The sequence below is a fragment of the Miscanthus floridulus genome, chromosome 2 (genome assembly GCF_019320115.1).
Source record: "Miscanthus floridulus cultivar M001 chromosome 2, ASM1932011v1, whole genome shotgun sequence".
NCBI classification, from domain to species: Eukaryota; Viridiplantae; Streptophyta; class Magnoliopsida; order Poales; family Poaceae; genus Miscanthus; species Miscanthus floridulus.
Window position 1 is genome coordinate 11,153,585 of NC_089581.1, and position 17,722 is coordinate 11,171,306.

At 47.5% G+C, this 17,722-nt stretch overlaps 1 protein-coding gene and 1 pseudogene across 1 annotated transcript; both read right to left on the reverse strand.

Moving 5' to 3' along the window:
* Positions 1–1,040: 1,040 nt before the first annotated feature.
* Positions 1,041–2,637, reverse strand: LOC136537916 (uncharacterized; annotated as a pseudogene).
* A 13,659-nt stretch (positions 2,638–16,296) lies between these two features.
* On the reverse strand, positions 16,297–17,476 carry LOC136536092 (THO complex subunit 2-like). Its single transcript, XM_066528496.1, has 2 exons — positions 16,452–17,476; positions 16,297–16,312 (listed from the first exon to the last, which is right to left on the reverse strand). The coding sequence occupies exons 1-2, from the start codon at positions 17,462–17,464 to the stop codon at positions 16,297–16,299; spliced, it is 1,029 nt and encodes a 342-aa protein (XP_066384593.1). The 5' UTR covers positions 17,465–17,476.
* Positions 17,477–17,722: the final 246 nt, after the last annotated feature.

Here is a 17,722-nt window from a genome sequence, read left to right on the forward strand (position 1 = left end):
CATATTTCCACAGGCTCCAGCCATAGTTATTAGGACCAGACTGGACATCAAACTGATAAGACCATCAGGTCGCTGATTCACTGGTCCAACTACTAAGAAATGATTGACCACTGGTTCGATAGTTTTAGACTGGATTAATTGGACCGCCCATAAATAATTCAAACAGGTGCAATATAATGATATACAACAAATAATTGGCAACATATAGTTGGTCACATATACAAATAAGCTCATAAAGAACATAATTACTCCAAAAGCGTTGGTAGTCTTTAAGTTCAACTTAAATAATCCAACCGCCAAAAGATAATAAAATGACAATATTTTATAATGCATTATAGCAAGATAGATCTTAATTTAATAAGCTAGTACTTTAGAGTTGTTTTGCTGGATATGACAAAAATACGTATGAAAAAGAATATATGGAGCGCTTACAAATTGATTAAAAAATCTAAATAGTAATTCAAATATTCATTATTGTAAAACAATCTCAAATTCTAAAATAAGTGAACCATTGAGAAAAGCTCGTCGAGATAGTTGAAATGGATACGTTATTTGCTTAACTTAGAGCACGTAAAAAATATGAAATTTTGAAATTAAAAAGATATCACTGACGTCATCTAATGTTATGAAGTCAGCACTACCAAAGGTTAGAAGACCTTTAGTCAGGGTTGGTAACATCAGCCGTGACTAAAGGGTGGCTCTTAGTTCCTGTTGGTGTTACCAACCGGGATAAAAGGGCCTTCGGTGCCTGTAAAATTTAGACCTGGGACTAATGCTCACATTAGTCCTAGATTCCAACACAACCGAGACTAAAAGTGCGAACCGAAAGTCGTTTCTCTACTAGTGGCGCTAGCAGTCAAGCGGGTCCAATGGCAGGTAAACAGGCGGACATCAGAAGACAACACACAGTAGGAGCACACGCGACACAACCCACAGGCGGACGGTTCATATCTAACCGGCCGGTTTGCTGGTTCCGTAAAAAATGGTTCGACCAGTTTTTATAGGTTCGATTACATATATGACTGTCTTTTAAGTGAACCGAGTCGTTATAATCTTTGGTTCGGTCTTTTATTGGTCTAACCGCTGATCCAGTCCAACCCTACTAACCATGCCTTTAGCACCAGGTTTCGCTCCTAAGTGTCCTCCAGCAGCAGGATGGAAGATTCGACTTGGGTAAATTCCACATCCACCACGAAAAGGTGCTGTTTTGGGATCATCTGCAACAGGAGAACGCCATCAATTGCCACAAGTTATTAATTTGCGCCAACCAAGAATTACAGTTATAGTTTTGTAACACAATGAATCTGGTATTGAGATAGTCACGCAATCTAAGTCCAACGCAACAATCATTTCAAAGGAACCTGAACTACAGGAGAGTTAATGAAAAACAAGCTGAAAATGATGCAAAACAGCACTGATAATTAGCCACCAAAAAGGCTCAACATTCCGGCACATCATCAACAAACAGTACATAACAAGGAAACAAACCCCCAAACATTCCTTTGTGGCTCGTCTACAGATACACAGGAGAGGAAACAGTAAAAGAACCTCTGTCAATGAACAAAGAACAGGCCTATTTGTAGTGTAGTCACCAAAGAAAGAATACAATATATCGCACAGAAATAGAAAATAGAAAGAAAGTCCTTCAAAATCAACACACCTGGGTCCATCTCAGTGCAGATGGCACATGATATTTTCTTCTTTCCTTCTATTTTCAGTTCAGCAAAGAAGGATTTGGGAACCCCCTGTTCGGATTTTGCAAGGAAGTTTGCATGCATCCACTCGCCATTGTATAAATTAAAAGACATAGCCGTCTACTGCTTTTACCAGTTCATGCACGTCCTGTTAACGCAGTGGGGATTCAGACGATGCAGAGAGGAACTGATGAACATGGAAAGTTTTTTAAAAAAGAGCAGACCCCATTCAATCGGTTGTAGTGTTCCAGAGCAACTTTCACGCATGCAGGGATCTTCCATGATACATCATACACAGGTTTCAACCTGCATACAACAACGGATAACCTCGTTATATCAATTGTGCAGCCTCATTATACTTTCTAGTGTACAACAGTGTTAAAAATATAAAGAAACAGTCCAGATGTATGGATTTATGTTAAGTAAAGATCATATCTAAGGATGTGTGAGGGTAGCAATCCATGGGTATCCACCGAAATCGGTGTTTAGGGTTTAGGATTTATGGCACACCGATTTTGCATGAAGACACAGGATATCAATTTCGTGGAAATCTTAATCAGTTTAATGCCCATTCGGTCTTGAAGATGTAATATGGCTCAGATAACCAAAGTTCAGACGATGGTCGATGGAGAAATACAAAGCCCATCTCAACACTGAAACACATCGCAAGGAGAGGAGGGGGCTTGCAACCCAAAATCGCATAACACAAAGTAAAATTGCAGAACAAGAGGTATAAAATCTGAGTTCGATGTTTACCCTTTCCTGAACCGCAGAGGGCCAGGTTTGTTCGTGTTTAGGACCAAGACCCTGCGGAGGGTGTGGGCGACATCAAACGCCATGATTTCCTTCGTGTGCACGCATCCCGCGCTCCGCCGCCGCATGGGCTGGCCGGGAGCATCGCCTGTCCGAGACCGGCCTTGCGCTTGTCACGGGGGCCGGCCATCGCAATGGCACCTCTCGCTCTCTCCTCGTCGCGTCGAAGGAGAAGGGAAGTCGAGAACGAGAAGGGGAGAAGGGGTTTTATTGTGTCGCTGGGGAGACTATGCGTGCATCTGACGCATGGGTCAGCACGGCAGACTCACGCGCACGCAGGCCGCAGGCGAGTGCTCACTCGGGCCGGGTCCATTCTGGGCTAATTGTCTGGGCCGGGTCTCAGTCGTCGCCCTCCCGTCGGTCCGATGACGCGGCGGCGCCTGGTCGACGACATGCGGCATGCCGGGATTCCTCAGGCTTTTCCGCTCGTGGAAGCTCGCGCGCATCATTTTAATGTGCTTGTCGAATTCTAGAGCCTCTCGGACTCGGCCGGTAGCATGACACGGCAACACGAGCCGGCTTGTCAGACCCCACAAGAAGAGGCCAGAATCGGCACGATGAATCCGATTCGCCAGGGCCGTAGCAACACGCGCAGCAGGCTAGGCTTGTGGTTGTGGGGATGCAAACAGATGGATGGAAATAGGCGGTAAAAATCCTCTTCCCAGCATATAGTGTCTACGTTTGATCACCGGATACAGGGCCGAGTTCAGAATAGGCGTGTATGGAAACGGGAGCGGAAACAAATAAACAGGGACGAAATTTCAACGGAAATGGACGAAAAGCGGAAACTTCTACGTTGGGATTACACGCTCGATATAGCCATTGCATATACTTCAATATTGTACACGGAGCTATGAGCTATGCAAATTGCACTAGCAACCGACTGACAGTTGACAATATAGATAAGTGCATAAATCACATACACAACTCACAAGTGCACATAGGAGTAGATCTTTGTTGCACAAGACTAGATACAAGCACCACAATTCCACAAACCACATTTATAGTCGTTGATACAAGTACCATTAATATTGGTCGCAGACTCGCAGAGAACAGCCGCCCTGAGCACGCCGGCGATGTCCCGCACCCACCGTCTGTTAGCCAAGGCCTCCTTGACCGAGCGTCCATGCGCCCTCCTCCTGGGCACCGCCGCGAACAGCGCCGGTGCGAACCGCCTGATAGGCCCAGCGGGCAGCCAGGAATCGCACCAGAACTTGGCCGAGCTCCCGTCACCGAGGACCACCATGACTTATATAAGGAGAGATTATTAGAGTTTCGTCAGGTAGAAACGAGGCGACAGCGTTTCAAACTGTCTAGGAAACCGGGTGAAACTAGTCGTTTCATCTCTAACCTTTTTTTCCCGATCGGCTGCAACTACTGCATGCGCCCTGCCCCCGGCTATCTCACCTCCTCTCCTTCCTCCGGCTTGCAACCGCAGATCTGAATTTAGTGCAGCCTGAAGGTTTCTCCAACTGTTTCCCTACTAGCACATGTTTACTGACAACATGCAGCAGACCTGCTACTCCAAACATGAGCAATTGTTAGCCTTTTCCCCCCTCAAATTGTTAAGCTTTGCCCATTTGGCAGCCTCCCCCCTCTCCAATCCAGAAAGTATTTCTCCAACTTTGGAAGTTCAGTGAAAGGTTTCTCCAACAGTTACAGTTTACCTGCAGTTCAGAAAGTTCAATGCAAGACAAGTAGTGATAGCACGTTCTCTCTTCAATCTTGATCTGAACATGCTAGTGTTCTGGTATCTGTCTTCGTCTCTTGTACGGTTCTACCTGACCTTGAGTGATAGCTTATCCTGTGAATAGATCGTGTGGGCCCAAATTCGTGTGATTTGTTTGTCCGGATTGGAGAGAAATTAATTAGCCAACGTGGCATGCTTGGAAACCGTGAAATAAAATCCACCACTGTGATTGATCTCAGTGGAGTGTTTCGTAGCCTTATTTTCAAGACTATCATGTCACACACACACACATATATATAATAAAATAAAACTTAGATGAAATATCCACTCTCAATGAAAAGTTTTATCCTATAGTTTAGAGACATTTAATTTCATGACTCATATAGAGTTGGTAATCGTACATTCGTGCCAAGAGAGTTCTCATTTCTTTAATCTCTTCTTAAAAACGTTGACATGTCATAAAAGATGTCTATGTGAAAGCCTATTGTCGGGGACCAATACGAGGGTACCCGAAGAGAAGAGGCTAATGATCATCAACATTAATTCATCCGAACAGTCAATAGCGCGACTACGGCTCCAACCGACCCCAGGTGCACGGGCTCTGCCTCGCCCGACCTCTGGGGGCGGGCTCCGCCTAGCCCGACACCAAGGCCGCGGGCTCCGTCTCGCTCGACCCTTGGGTTTGCCCTCCGCCTCGCCCGGCCTCTGGGGGAAGACTCCGCCTCGCCCGACCCCGAGGCCGCGGGCTCCACCTCGCACGACTCCAAGGCCGCGGACTCCACCTCGCCCGATCCTTGGGTTTGCGTTCCGCCTCGCCCAGCCTCTAGGGAGGGCTCCACCTCGCCCGACCCCAAGGTCGCGGGCTCCGCCTTGCCTGACCCTTGGGTTTGCGCTCCGCCTCGCCCGACCTCGAGGCTGCGGGCTCTGCCTCACTCGGCCTCTGGGGGAAGGCTCCGCCTCGCCCAATCCGGAGGCCATGGACTTCGTCTCGCCCGACGGAGACCCATGCCACCGCCAACCACTCTAGGTCCAAGTGTATGGGCCTAGGTCAAAGCTCTAACACTAGGGAGGAGACCGACACGCCCCGATGTAACCCGCATGAAGGAGTCGGCCTAACCAGCGTGGGGCATCCTGCTGCTCCCTACCCGTCTCTCGACAGCGGCCCGAGCCATCTGATCGACCTGGGCGAGCTGCTGGCCTCTCCTCGATGGAGATTCCGCAGGTGGACCCCCCACACCCTTCCTGGGAAGGCGGAGGCTAAAGCTCAGGGTGCGGGGACAAAAACTCTGATCACGCTGGTGAGCAAAAATGCCGTAGCCGTTGGGGCGTAGGTTTCTTGCAGTCCGACTAGTTTTACTCAGAGTTTGTTTCCACACACCTTGCCTTTTATTTTTTTTAACGTGATAAAGGGTCAGGCATAGAGAATGTCTACCGAATAGACCCTCTTGGCAGACCCTGTGTGAGGCCCGACCCCTTGCCATTGCTGGGGTCGAGGGCTCAATAGCGAAATTAATAAGAGAAAACGCGCGTAAATTAAGGGTGACCCGTCTCTCGGCAGCGGCTCGAACCGTACGATCAATTTGGGTGACCTACTGGCACAGGACTTACCTCGATAGCACGAGTGATGGGTTCGAGGAGCTCTTACCGGATATGTTCGAGTGGAATCCGGGTCCGTCATTCGTGACGGAGTCGGCATAACCCGCATGGGGCATCCTACTGCCCCTTACCCATCTCTCGACAACGGCCAAGCCGTCCAATTGACTTGTGTGACCCGCTGACATAGGACTTATGGCGCCTGGTGGACCAACATGTCCTTATCGGATCGCTCTGAGGGCGTGCGCTGACTAGCGTCGAGCTCGCGTCGTCGGGACAGCGAGCTCTCGGTCTGCTGCGCCGGAGTGGAGCGTCAGGACGGAGTGGAGCGCCATGACCGGCAGACGACGCTTGCGCATGGCACCGGTGACAAACAGGGCCACGACATGGAGCTGACCCTGTTGACATCTATAGGGTCGGCGGGACCCGCATGAAGGATAAGAAGGACCCGACGATCCTAAAGGACTCTCTCTCTCTCATTCTTCTCCTTTCCTCCGCTGTAACTCATGCTTTCCATTGGCCTATAAAAGGGAAAGCAGGGAGCCCCATGAAGAAGATCGATTCAGGCCAGACCCGATTGAACCATCACGAATCCATCAAACCTCGAACCGATTAGAACACGACATAAGCACACGGCTGAGTAGCAACTGAGCTCTCGGCACCCGTTCACTCCTTCCATCAGAGACCTAGGATCATTTCCCTCTCTCGCCCGTTTGTAAACCTTACTGCAAACTTTTAGTGCTAGTAACACGAGCAGCGACGATGAACTGGACGTAGGGACATTCTGCCGAAACCAGTATAAACCTCATGTCCTCTTAGCACACTATCCGAGCCAAATGCACAATATTAGAAATTTACTCGTTGGTGGTAACTCGAAACACCGACACCTATTAAATACAAATGAAACTCATATGAAACTTTCACTGAGACTAGTCTTAGAACCATGAACATTACACAAAATAGCCCTTAGAAGAAAAGTTAGAAGAACATATAAAAGCCTCACAACCATATAAAAGAGAAGTTAATGTCACGCAGGGATACACATAAACAACTACTCCCTCCATTTTCAAATCATTATGAGTTGATCTAACTTTTCTACATACATAACATTTACTGTGTAGAAAAAGCCAGAAAGACTTACAATTTGGAATGGAGGAATAAGATAATAAGCAACTACCTTATGATGGAACGTGGTCCTCGTGTCAAGAGACCATACAAGGCTAGAGGACCAATGCAAAAATGGAGAGATTAGCGCTTGAATGTCTAGAAGCTCGCGTCTGCTGCCCGTCCTATTCGTTTCGCTGAAATTCGGCTTATTTTGATGCTTATGCTATTTTTTATGAGAGAGAAAATATTGTTTATTCACTGAAAAATGCTGCTAAAGTAGTTCAAGCGAATAGGGAGGTAGCGTGATTTGCTTCGCCTCATGCTCCGCACCTGCTGCCTGTCCATGGATGCTGCTTCGTGCTCTGCGCCTGCTATCCATCCATGAATGCAGCTTCGTACTCCGTGCCTACAACCACGCTCATGGATACAACTTTGTGCTCTGCGCCTGCTGCTGTGCCCACTTCGCTTGCCACGCGCACACAAGGACCGCTGCGCCCATGAGGACCACCTTCGCCTATGCCTCTTTGCTGCGGCTGCTCTTGAAACACTTGCAACATAAAGCATTTGTTGCAACATATATCGAAAAAGATGAAACATTTATAACATACACTTGCAACATATGTGTATGGGCACTATAACATATGTAACATCTAGATAAAACACTTGCAACATACGTTTGTAATATTTGAAACATACACTTTCAACATACGTATATAACCAGTGCAACATATGCAACATCTAGGTAAAACACTTGCAACATACATTTAAAACAGCTGAAACATACATTGCAACATACGTGTATAGTCATTGCAGCATATGCAACACCAGATCTACTTTTGCAACATCCAGACGAAACATATGCAACATACATCTAAAACACATGAAACATAAGATTGCAACATGTGCTCATCTACTTGTTGCCCCCAATGGATGCTTGTTGATGTGGAGCTTATCGTCGGCACGAAGTTCGATGCCACGACGCGGAGGTCGGACCTCGGCTGTGGCGCAGCGTGAGTCCGGGTGGGAGGCGCAATGTGTGGCGGAGCGCAGCACGTGGCGCGAGGCGTGCGACGCGGGTGACGCGAGTCGAGAACCGCACGCAGCGCGAGGCACAAGTGGGGCGCGCGAGGCACGAGACCAGTGCGCGCGAGCAGGCGTGTCTGTCCCGTCAGGCCAGACGGACTCTCGGTAGAGAGCATTTCCGATGCAAAAATTAAACCAAAAATACATGATCAATAAAGTTTCATGGCTACAAGTATAGAGGGCAAATCGATCTCGTGCAAACACGCTTCGATTTTCTTCAACCCATCATGTGCGGCTTCAATTTCCTTGAACTCACCATCTGATCCCAGGACGAGTGCCTCTTTCGTTCTGAGGTTGATCCGAACGAGCCCAACATGATGCATTAGCAGTACCACCGTGCTGCTGAGCTCCCCGAACCCCAAGAAGAGGTCCCGGTGGTCCTTGTAGCGCCCGGTCGGAGCCCTGGAGATGGCCTCCCTCCTGATCACCACCTGCCTGGTCCACCTCGCCGAGGCTCCCTCCCCTGGCGTGGCCGCCGACAGATTCCACATGGATATCACGCAGTGCTCCGCGATGATCAGGCTTAGCTTCCCGTCCATCGACGCTGCCAGCTGAAGTTCGTCCACCAACCGGTCGACGCATTCCGGCGGCAGCGTGATCAATGTGGGCTTCGCCTCGTCGATGTCTAGACGGACGATGCACCAGCCGGAGTAATTATGCAGCCAATGGACGGCGGTGCCTCCTCCGAGGACAAGAGATCCCGGGCGACGTCTGGGAGCGTACCGTGTGAGCTCCAGCTCCCGCGTGATCTCGGTGATCTCGGTGACGGGGCCCCACCTGCCGTCGTCCTTGGAGTAGATCTGCGTTCGCAGCGACATCGAAGGCCGGGGCCAGCTACTGCTAACGACAAGCAGTAGGTAGGAGCGGCCTGCGTCGCCGACGGTGAGCAAGGCGACGGTTACCAAGGCATATGATGGGTAACCACCAGCCGTGGCGACGTTCGCGGTAGGGAGTTGGACCCACTGTATGCTTCGGGTGACGGTGTTCCAAACGAAGAGCCAGTGAGGGTAGGAGCGCCGTTCAAGCAGGACGATGAGACCGCCTCGTGAGGCCACGGGCTCGGAGTACCTGAGCTTGCGGCCGGCGTTGAAGCCGAGGTGGTTCTGTCGGGGTGCCTCCCCGACGAAGCTCACCCTGATGTCGCGGTAGATCTCATATTCTGAGATCGCGTAGGACACGCCCAGCAGGAGCGCGCCGTTGGCCTCGACGCGGCGGCCGATGGTCGGGTCTCCCAGGATGGCGCGCCGGACGGTCTTGGAGGTCGCGGCGCAGCGGACGACGGTTGCCACGTCCACGCGCGCCAAGATCTCGAGGAGGAGGTCAACAGGGATGGGCGGCGGCGGCTCCACGGCCGTCGTGCCGTCGTGGGAAGTGCAGACACGCTTGGGCGACGACATGGCCGTCCCGTACGTTCAGGCCGGCCGATCTGTTATGGTTTTCCTGGTTCGCGTGTCCTTCGCCATTAGCCCATTATGTATGCGCGCACCGGGCGCCCTCATGATCCGAGGCTGCCGTGCAAGAGTCAGACTATAGGAGTAAGTAGTTGTTAAAATCTAAAATTTTGCTTTGTGTGCACACCGTACCCATAGGTCGCACACCTTGGTTTTTTGGTAGTAGAATGTTAAAAAAAACTTCTTCCAACAATTCTCTTTCTTAGACACTTGAAGCCACATTAAGGTTGGTCGAAATTATATCTCCGGCCACTATTTCCAAACATAAGGATGGATTTTTTTTAATAGATTTTAGACTTCTGGTTTTGAGTTAGGGTGTCCGTAGTTGGCCATAGATGCTTGTCTGACCATCGCTCGGGTGGTTTACCAAAATTGAATCTTTTTTTTTCGAGACCGTGCGATTACACATGTTTCATTAAGAGGAAGTAGGATTTTTTTAAATTCAACTACGGAGAATTACCATCGGTTGCCGCACATTGAAATAACGTTTTGCGATATTACAAACCAGTGGGCTGCGCATTGAATCTCCGGCCATTATTTTTAAGATATGACTATATTATTGAGAGGTAGAGGAGGCAATTGAGATTTCATTTTAAAATTTCTAGTGTGAGTTATCTCTAGCCGATGTTTTAGGTCTAAGTATAATGAGAGGTAGAGAAGGCATTAGAGATTCTATTTTAGAGGTTGTGATGTGAATTAGGTGCGACGGCGACCAAAAATCTTAAGTAGATCTTTTTTCAGTTTTTCAGGAGCAAGTTTTTTGCTTGCTAATATTTATTGAAACAAGCTTGCTAGCACCCGGACATCCGCGCTTGCAGTCATATTCCTATGTCGTTTTGGGCGCCCACGGGAGGTCTGTGCCGCCCCGAACGTCACCCGTATCGAGAAGAGGGGGAGAGGGCGACGTATGCCAAGCGGCGCTGGGAGGAGGAGGAGACACCGAGGCGAGGCAGTAGAAGGCGAGGAGGGAGATGTAACACCCGATCTACTTTTGAAACATTTAGACGCGACACTTATAATATACGTCTGAAGGCAGATGAAACACTTGAAACATGCACTGAAAAACTTGCAAAAACACCTGAACCCATTGCAAAATTATACGCAACATTCAGATAAAACACTTGCAACACATGTATGAAACATATGCAACATCCAAAATAAACACACTTATAACATACGTCTGAAAACTAGATGGAACATTGGGAACAAAAGCCTGCAACATAAGTGTACAACCATTGCAACATATGCAACATCCTGATCTATTTTTTGCAACATTCACACGAAACACTTGCAACATACCTATGAAACAGATGAAACACTTAAAACATGTGCTTCTTCCTGTCGTAGTGTCTTCGGCCAATCGCGAGAGATGATGTCCTAGCCGGCGACGACCTTCTCCTGGTGGCGTCGGGGTGGCGGTGGCATGGTCCACGCCGTGGCCGCGTCGGGCGAGTGCTGAGTGGGGCGCGGCGCCACGGATGGCTGCAGCGGCGAGCTGGAGTAGGAAAGCGCAGCGAGGGATGGCCGTGGTAGCATGGCAGACTGGGGCAGCGCGCAGGATGGGGGGGGGGCGCGGCAAGATGGACACGGCGGCGATGCAGAGTGGAGCGAGCGGATGGCCGCACAGCGCAGTAAAGCACGCGACGGGCGAGCGAGTCGGGAGATATTTTTGAGATAGGGATGGGGGAGACGTATAGAGAGGCAGGCTTGTTGGGCTGGTACGGTAGCGCGTAGGCGAAAGAAGGCGGCATCCGACAGACGCATGCCCCTAAGCATTACCGTTATATTGAAAAGTTTGCAAAAGCAATTTTTAGATTATTTTTTATACTGTTCGAAATGCTCTAAAGTGGTTCCCGGACCATCATATGTGGCCATTTTTTTTATGTTTAATAGTATTGGTGGTTCAATTTTAATCATGACTTTTTTTATTAAACATAGATATAATATTTAATAAAGTTTGTGATTATGAAAGGGTTACTCGAGATAAATATAACCATACCATTTTGTGTATTCGAGAAAATTTTGTCGGTCCTTCTATCGGTGTCCAAATTTGAAAATTTTCACCAAATTATAGTTAATGTGTCATATATGTGACCATAGAGGTACAAGTTCGATGAAATACAAGCTCTGATTGCACAATAGAGTATGCCCCGATGAACGAAGATCGGTCGGGTTCGCATTCTGTAGACAGTCAAGAAAAAGGCTGAAAACCATCAATTGCGAGCCATGGTCCTTGTATGTGAAGGCGGAGATTAATTAACGTAATTGCTGCCATAACAGACGCCTATCTGTAGACAGATTGGATCGATAAAACTTAAAAAAAAAAATACTAGAGCCGGCGGTACACGAAGGCCAATTCGGTGCAGGCACAGGTGACAGATGTGCTCTACTCTGCCGCTGCAGGCTTATACCATGGCGCCCTGAGCGGCCTGGCAGGGCGACGCTGAGGGTGGCGGAGGCAGTTGCAGAGGCGGCGGAAGAAATCGACGACGGGCTGGATGCGCGACAGGAGCACGATCACCGGGCCCAGCACGCCCCCGGTCACCGTCACGATCGCCATTGGCTCCATGGCCTTGCCCTGTGTCTGATCCGATCTCCCTGCAAAGATGGAAGGAAAACCTTCACCTCAAGCTTCTGACAGTCTCTTGGCCGACCGAGAGCGGCACAGCACAGGAGGCGCAGATTTATGCAAGAGGTCAATGACCTGGTGTTGGAGACGTTCCACGCGGTAACTGTGGGGCGGCCTCCACGCCGGTCGAAACGCCTATTTTTGGGAGCGAGCGGTTAAGGATGCATGGTTGAGGAACAACCAACGTCTGAGCAAACTTTAGTGAACCAAACAGCTAAATAGCAAGGAAAAAAATTCTGGTCACAATATGTACATTTCAATTATGCTGCATCCCTAACATTACTCCTACACAATGCAAAAAATGGTGATGCTTCCTACACCAAACATGTTAGCAGTTAGTAATAAAATACAAAATACCCGGATGGTGAGCCACCCATCTATGTTCACAGTACAAATCACTATGCCACATTCCACATTGTTTACAGCACAAAATGTATGAAGCTAAACATGGCTCATCTCCATCTGTTAAATTCGCATTGGTGAGCTTGACAGGAAAGGCTTTACCGTTATCTTAAGCTCCGCATCCCCTAACTGGCCCAGTACACTAAGAAACGATCTGCTTAGCTATGCTGAAACATGTTTTCTCACTACACGAAAACATGAAATTCAAGTGGATCCACTACTGTGCTTGGAGAAAATTTATGAGGCCCAACTGAATCAGCTATTTCCGATGCTTCCTTTTTGTTTCAGTTCTTGGTCGCTTTTCCTCTTCCCATTCCCTCTCGTGCATTCTGCAGTTAAACCAAGTTAGGTTCGTTCGAGAAACAGAACTAGCATAATAAATTGAATTGCTCTTAAAACACAATTCAAATGTCGTTAAATAGTAAATAATGTAAACATGTGCAAGTGAATAGCACCAGAAAGCATAATACTACAAAAGTAATTCTTTTATGACTACAAAAGTATAGGAGAGAAAAAATGTGACTCACTGATTTGCTGTTATATTTGCCTTTCATTTGCACAAATGTAATACATTTATTGAAAACGATTCAAACATATGAGGTAGGATGCGATTAATATTTTCCTTTTGTTACGAAGGATCGCCACAGTTTAAGGAAACTTAATGAATACGTAAACCATGCTGTTACAGGGGGGATTTGCTTTCAAACCTAGCAACGACAAAGCCAGGGCTTGCCAAAAACACCACCAATCATGCACGGCATGCAGTTACCACCAGACAAGGCCCCCCTCATCATTGTCATGGTTGGAACATTGGGCAATTTTCTATATGTTAATCATTTGGTGATCTCCTGGAAACAGCCTCTTGCAGAAATGCAGGGAAAGGCTGCATACAAAAGACCCAAGTGGTCGGACACTTCCCCGGACCCTGCGCAAGCGGGAGCTTCGTGCACTGGGGCTACCCTAATCATTTGGTGATCTATTATATACCAAAACTACTACAACAACCAACATTTGGCTAAAGATACATCATTTTAGTCGGAAGTTCATCAAGGTCTCATCACAGCCCAAGAAATCATTTCCATCTTCCGCCATAAGACTGTAGCAGCTTTTCAGCAGGGCAATGTCAAGCCAACTAGGTAGCATTAGAACGTGTATATGTAATTCTAGAGGATCCAGATTAGATGGGGGCATACGTGCTGCGTATGCAAGATTTTGGATGAAGTGATACAAGTGTGGTTTGCTAGGTTGGTCTGCAACAGCAAGCACCAGGGCCAAATGACACTATCTTTACTGAATGGTGGCGCCATGCTAGGCATCAAGTGGCTAAGCAATATCACAAGGGCTTCAATTCTCAAGTTGAGTTAGTTGCTTGGTGGATTTGAAAACATAGAAATGGTTGTTTTTTTGAGGGGGGGGGCTCACCTAGTCTTAACACCTAAAGAACATTAGAGATGAGTCCTTTTATGGTGTATGGCAAGGGCCAAAGGTCTCGAGGGCATTTTGCCATATGAGTTGGATATGGATCGTTGGCCGTAGTTTTTATTCTTTCTTCGCGACTCTTCTGTACAAGAACTTGCCCTATTGGCCTTGTTTGAGGCTTCTTAGGGCAGTCCCAACACAGCGTCCATGGTAGTTTCTATAGCATTGATTATCCTGCCATGTAGATGTTTTGCTGACGTGGAAGAACAATTAAAGAAGAGAGGTGGAATATGTTTCTCCCCTGAGAAAACGTTTCTCGGGCTCCAATGGGCCAAGAAAACACCATCCTGCGTTGGGGCGCCCATGTCATTTCCATCGGCTTCACTTCGCACCACAGCAGGATCCCGTGCACTTTTCTCCTGGCCGCCTTCGCCCCCCTCACCCGAGCCATCCGTGAGCATGCACCATCGATCCTCTTCTGCGCCACTATCCTGGGCGGAGAGGACCGGCTCCAATCGACCCTCTTCTGCCCAACTGATCCCCACCCGATGCCCAGCTCTACCCCCTGACCTCGATGTGCTATACTCATCCCCAATCGATCCGACTCCACCTGCTTCTCATCCTTCATCTCTACAAGGATGGATCAATAGGGAAAGGGAGGTGTGGAATGAGACAAAAGATCGAAGAAGTCTTCTAGCTCCAGACGACGCACTAGTGCAAGCAGCAGGTGCTCCTGCCTCTGTTGCCTCCGTCGGTGCTCTTATGATCCTCTCTCTTCTGGCCCAGTCTCCAAGCATAAAGTGCTACTGCAGCCAGTGGATGATGGTGATGTACCGCCCAACAGCAACAGCTCAGAATGGTATGGTTCTGGGTATAATTGTTCACCTCATTCTTATCTGCAGTTGATTATTTGCAGAAGTGTACATCAGTGCATGTACCTGCAGAGTATCGTGTGCACAGTTGGTACTTGGTCGCTGGATTTGTCTCACGTGTATAGTTGAGCATCACCTAACAGTAAATATATGATGGCTACGTGGATCATGGATGCTTGTTGTAGCTGATCGACTCCATTTTGTGATGTATGCATGTGGTCATTAAATTCCCTAGGCTCCTTTTCTCTCCTTAACATAGTAACATAATGATGCTGTGCGTTCGAGGTCCCATAACGTAAGTTTGACCCTTGATTTTTATTGTAATATATTTGTAAACTCTGTGAATTATAATATCACGCGACTACTCTTTCGGATGAATCTATTCATATCAAATTCAAATGCACAATATTGATGTCCAAACATTAGAATGATTCCATAAAATACAACACACAAGCCACTTTTCACGGCTGAGGGGACAATTGTTGTTGATTTCTGTAAAGTTCAAATTATTAGTTATTTTTACACAGCCTCATTTGGTAGGAAAAATAACATCCTATAGCGTTGCAGTTTCTGTGTAGAACATTGGAACTTCTGAGAGAATGTAATCAAAGCTAAGACATTATGACTTTGATTTTGTCAACAGAATCCAACAAACCAAGAAAACAGAAAACAAAGATTAAATCGCAAAGCGGAAAAGAAGATATTTGTTAGAAAATGTGTAATGCATATTTGAACAAGAAATTATTCTTTATCAAACTCACTGGTCAAAATCTCGACGACTTGACTTGCTTGTCGTGTCCTTGCCATGTGTCCTAGGAAGGTCATCAATGTGTGAGGTACGATGCTGTGAAATTACCCCTTTCCTTTCTCTTTCTCGTATGTCAGACAATTGTAAGCCGCCAGATCCATGGGAGGGAGGCTGTGGAGCAGAAGGTGCATATTCCCCAGCTTCTAAAGAAGTCTGGTCTCGCTTGATCTTTCTCCATTTATAAACATTATTAGGGTCACTGTCTTCTTTCAAAGAAGTCCCCTTTTCCCTATCCCTGTCATCTACCTATACAATCAACAAAGGATCTGTAAGTCAAACAAGTGGTTCTTGAAGTTAAAGCCACCTTACAACGCAGCATATGTGAAATTACAGCTATAGGATTCTTCTGCTGTCAAATGGCAGCTAACAATCATGGAATACAGAACAAATGTAAAATTGTACTGATACAACAAAAAAGAAGAGTACACAGTGGTCACACACCAGATGCAGGACATAAATTGGTAAAGACGTCTTTTACCTTGTTTGATAAAGCATCCCTATCCTCACGCTTTCTATCACGAATATCTTCCTCTCTTCTGTGCTTCCCATCATCCTGAAATGACCAAGTATTCTCCTCTGACTGCCTCCTTTCTCTCTCATCGCGCCTGGGAGATGACCTTTGAACATGCCTGGAGCTCCCACCCCATAGGTCAGCATCTTCTTCACGTCGGTTGTGATATGAACGACGTATAAGAATATGAAGTAAAGAATCAAGCCACAGAGGAGACACACGATTTAACGTGGAAAACCCCTCCGATGTGAAGGGGAAAAACCACGGGCACCAGCCAGCAACAATCTCACTATCTCAAGAGTTTTGGGTTACACGCCTATGGCGGCTTACAAGAGAATCAAGTCTCCACGAAACCCTAGCAAGGGTGTATATACCGTACCGTACCGCGGGGGGCTCCGCCCCCCGCACCCCCCCAAACACAGGGGCGAGACCCGATGGGCCAGCTTCAGACTCCGCTACGCTCCGGCCCAAGCCTCCGGCGACGGGCCTCCGCTTCGCTCCGTCAGAAGCCTGGCCTATATCCTGGAGTGAATTTGGAACAACTCCAACAGGTTGCGCGCCAACTGATTGGGGTACAAAACTTGCAGGAAGAGGTGGGGGCGGTGGCAAACTTTGCCCTCGGAATCGTTCATCAGAAGAATGTGTCCGGTCCACCGAAGGTTCAGCATATTTAACTTTATTCCTCTCATCCTTATTTCTATCCTCTCTACCTTTTTCAATGGCTTTGTCTGTAACTCTCTCTTGCATCCTTTCAATAGAACGTTCTCTCGTCTCCGACAATCTATCTGTTGATCTCTCAATGGCATCTTCCCCACGACGCCTTTCACCTCGATCTAATTTTTCCCTAGGATCTCTGTCGTATTTATCATCAGATTTCTCTTTCATTTTGCCTGCCCTACTTAAGTTTTGTTCCTCATTAGGAATCTTCTCATAATCCACTGAACGAAACTTATCTCTGCCACATGAGTCCAAAATCTTTTCCTTGTCTACATGGTGTTCACTCAAATCGGGTTCATTTGCTCCTTTCCTCCGTTTACCTGATCTATCTTGCTCCTCAATCGGAGGTCTTTTTTGCTGTCTCACGGTAGAGTCAATCAGATCAGTAGACTCACCAGAAGGATTAGCTGCTCCATTATGTGTAACTGCATTTCTTTGAGAAGATGACGAAACCTTCCACGGCACTGGATGCAAGTTACCATTGCTAATAGTGGTACTGGTTTCTTGGGCAGCATCAGCTGAATGAGACAATGCTTCTCTATCAACAGTAGAGACTTGTTGATTTACATTCCAGCTGGTAGATTTCCCAGCTTTTGCATCTTCCTTTGCAACATCATGCTTCATTACCTTCACAGCATTGCCAGCACGCTTTTGTGTTGCTCTTGTCTGTTGCATAAAAGAACTGAAATAAATTCCAAAAGCTCATGTCCCGCACAACATTGCTCGCTGATATGCATACAAGCATAATGATTAATGATATTTATTGATTATAAGACACCTTTAGGACAAGCTACGCCCACGAGGAATTCAATAATTAAATAATGAGTCAAGAAGCTACCCCCCCCCCCCCCCCCCCCCCCCCCTCCTGTTTAGCCATAGCCAGGTGTTGCCTAAAACTATGAGAACCTAGACTCTTTCCATGCTATACATATT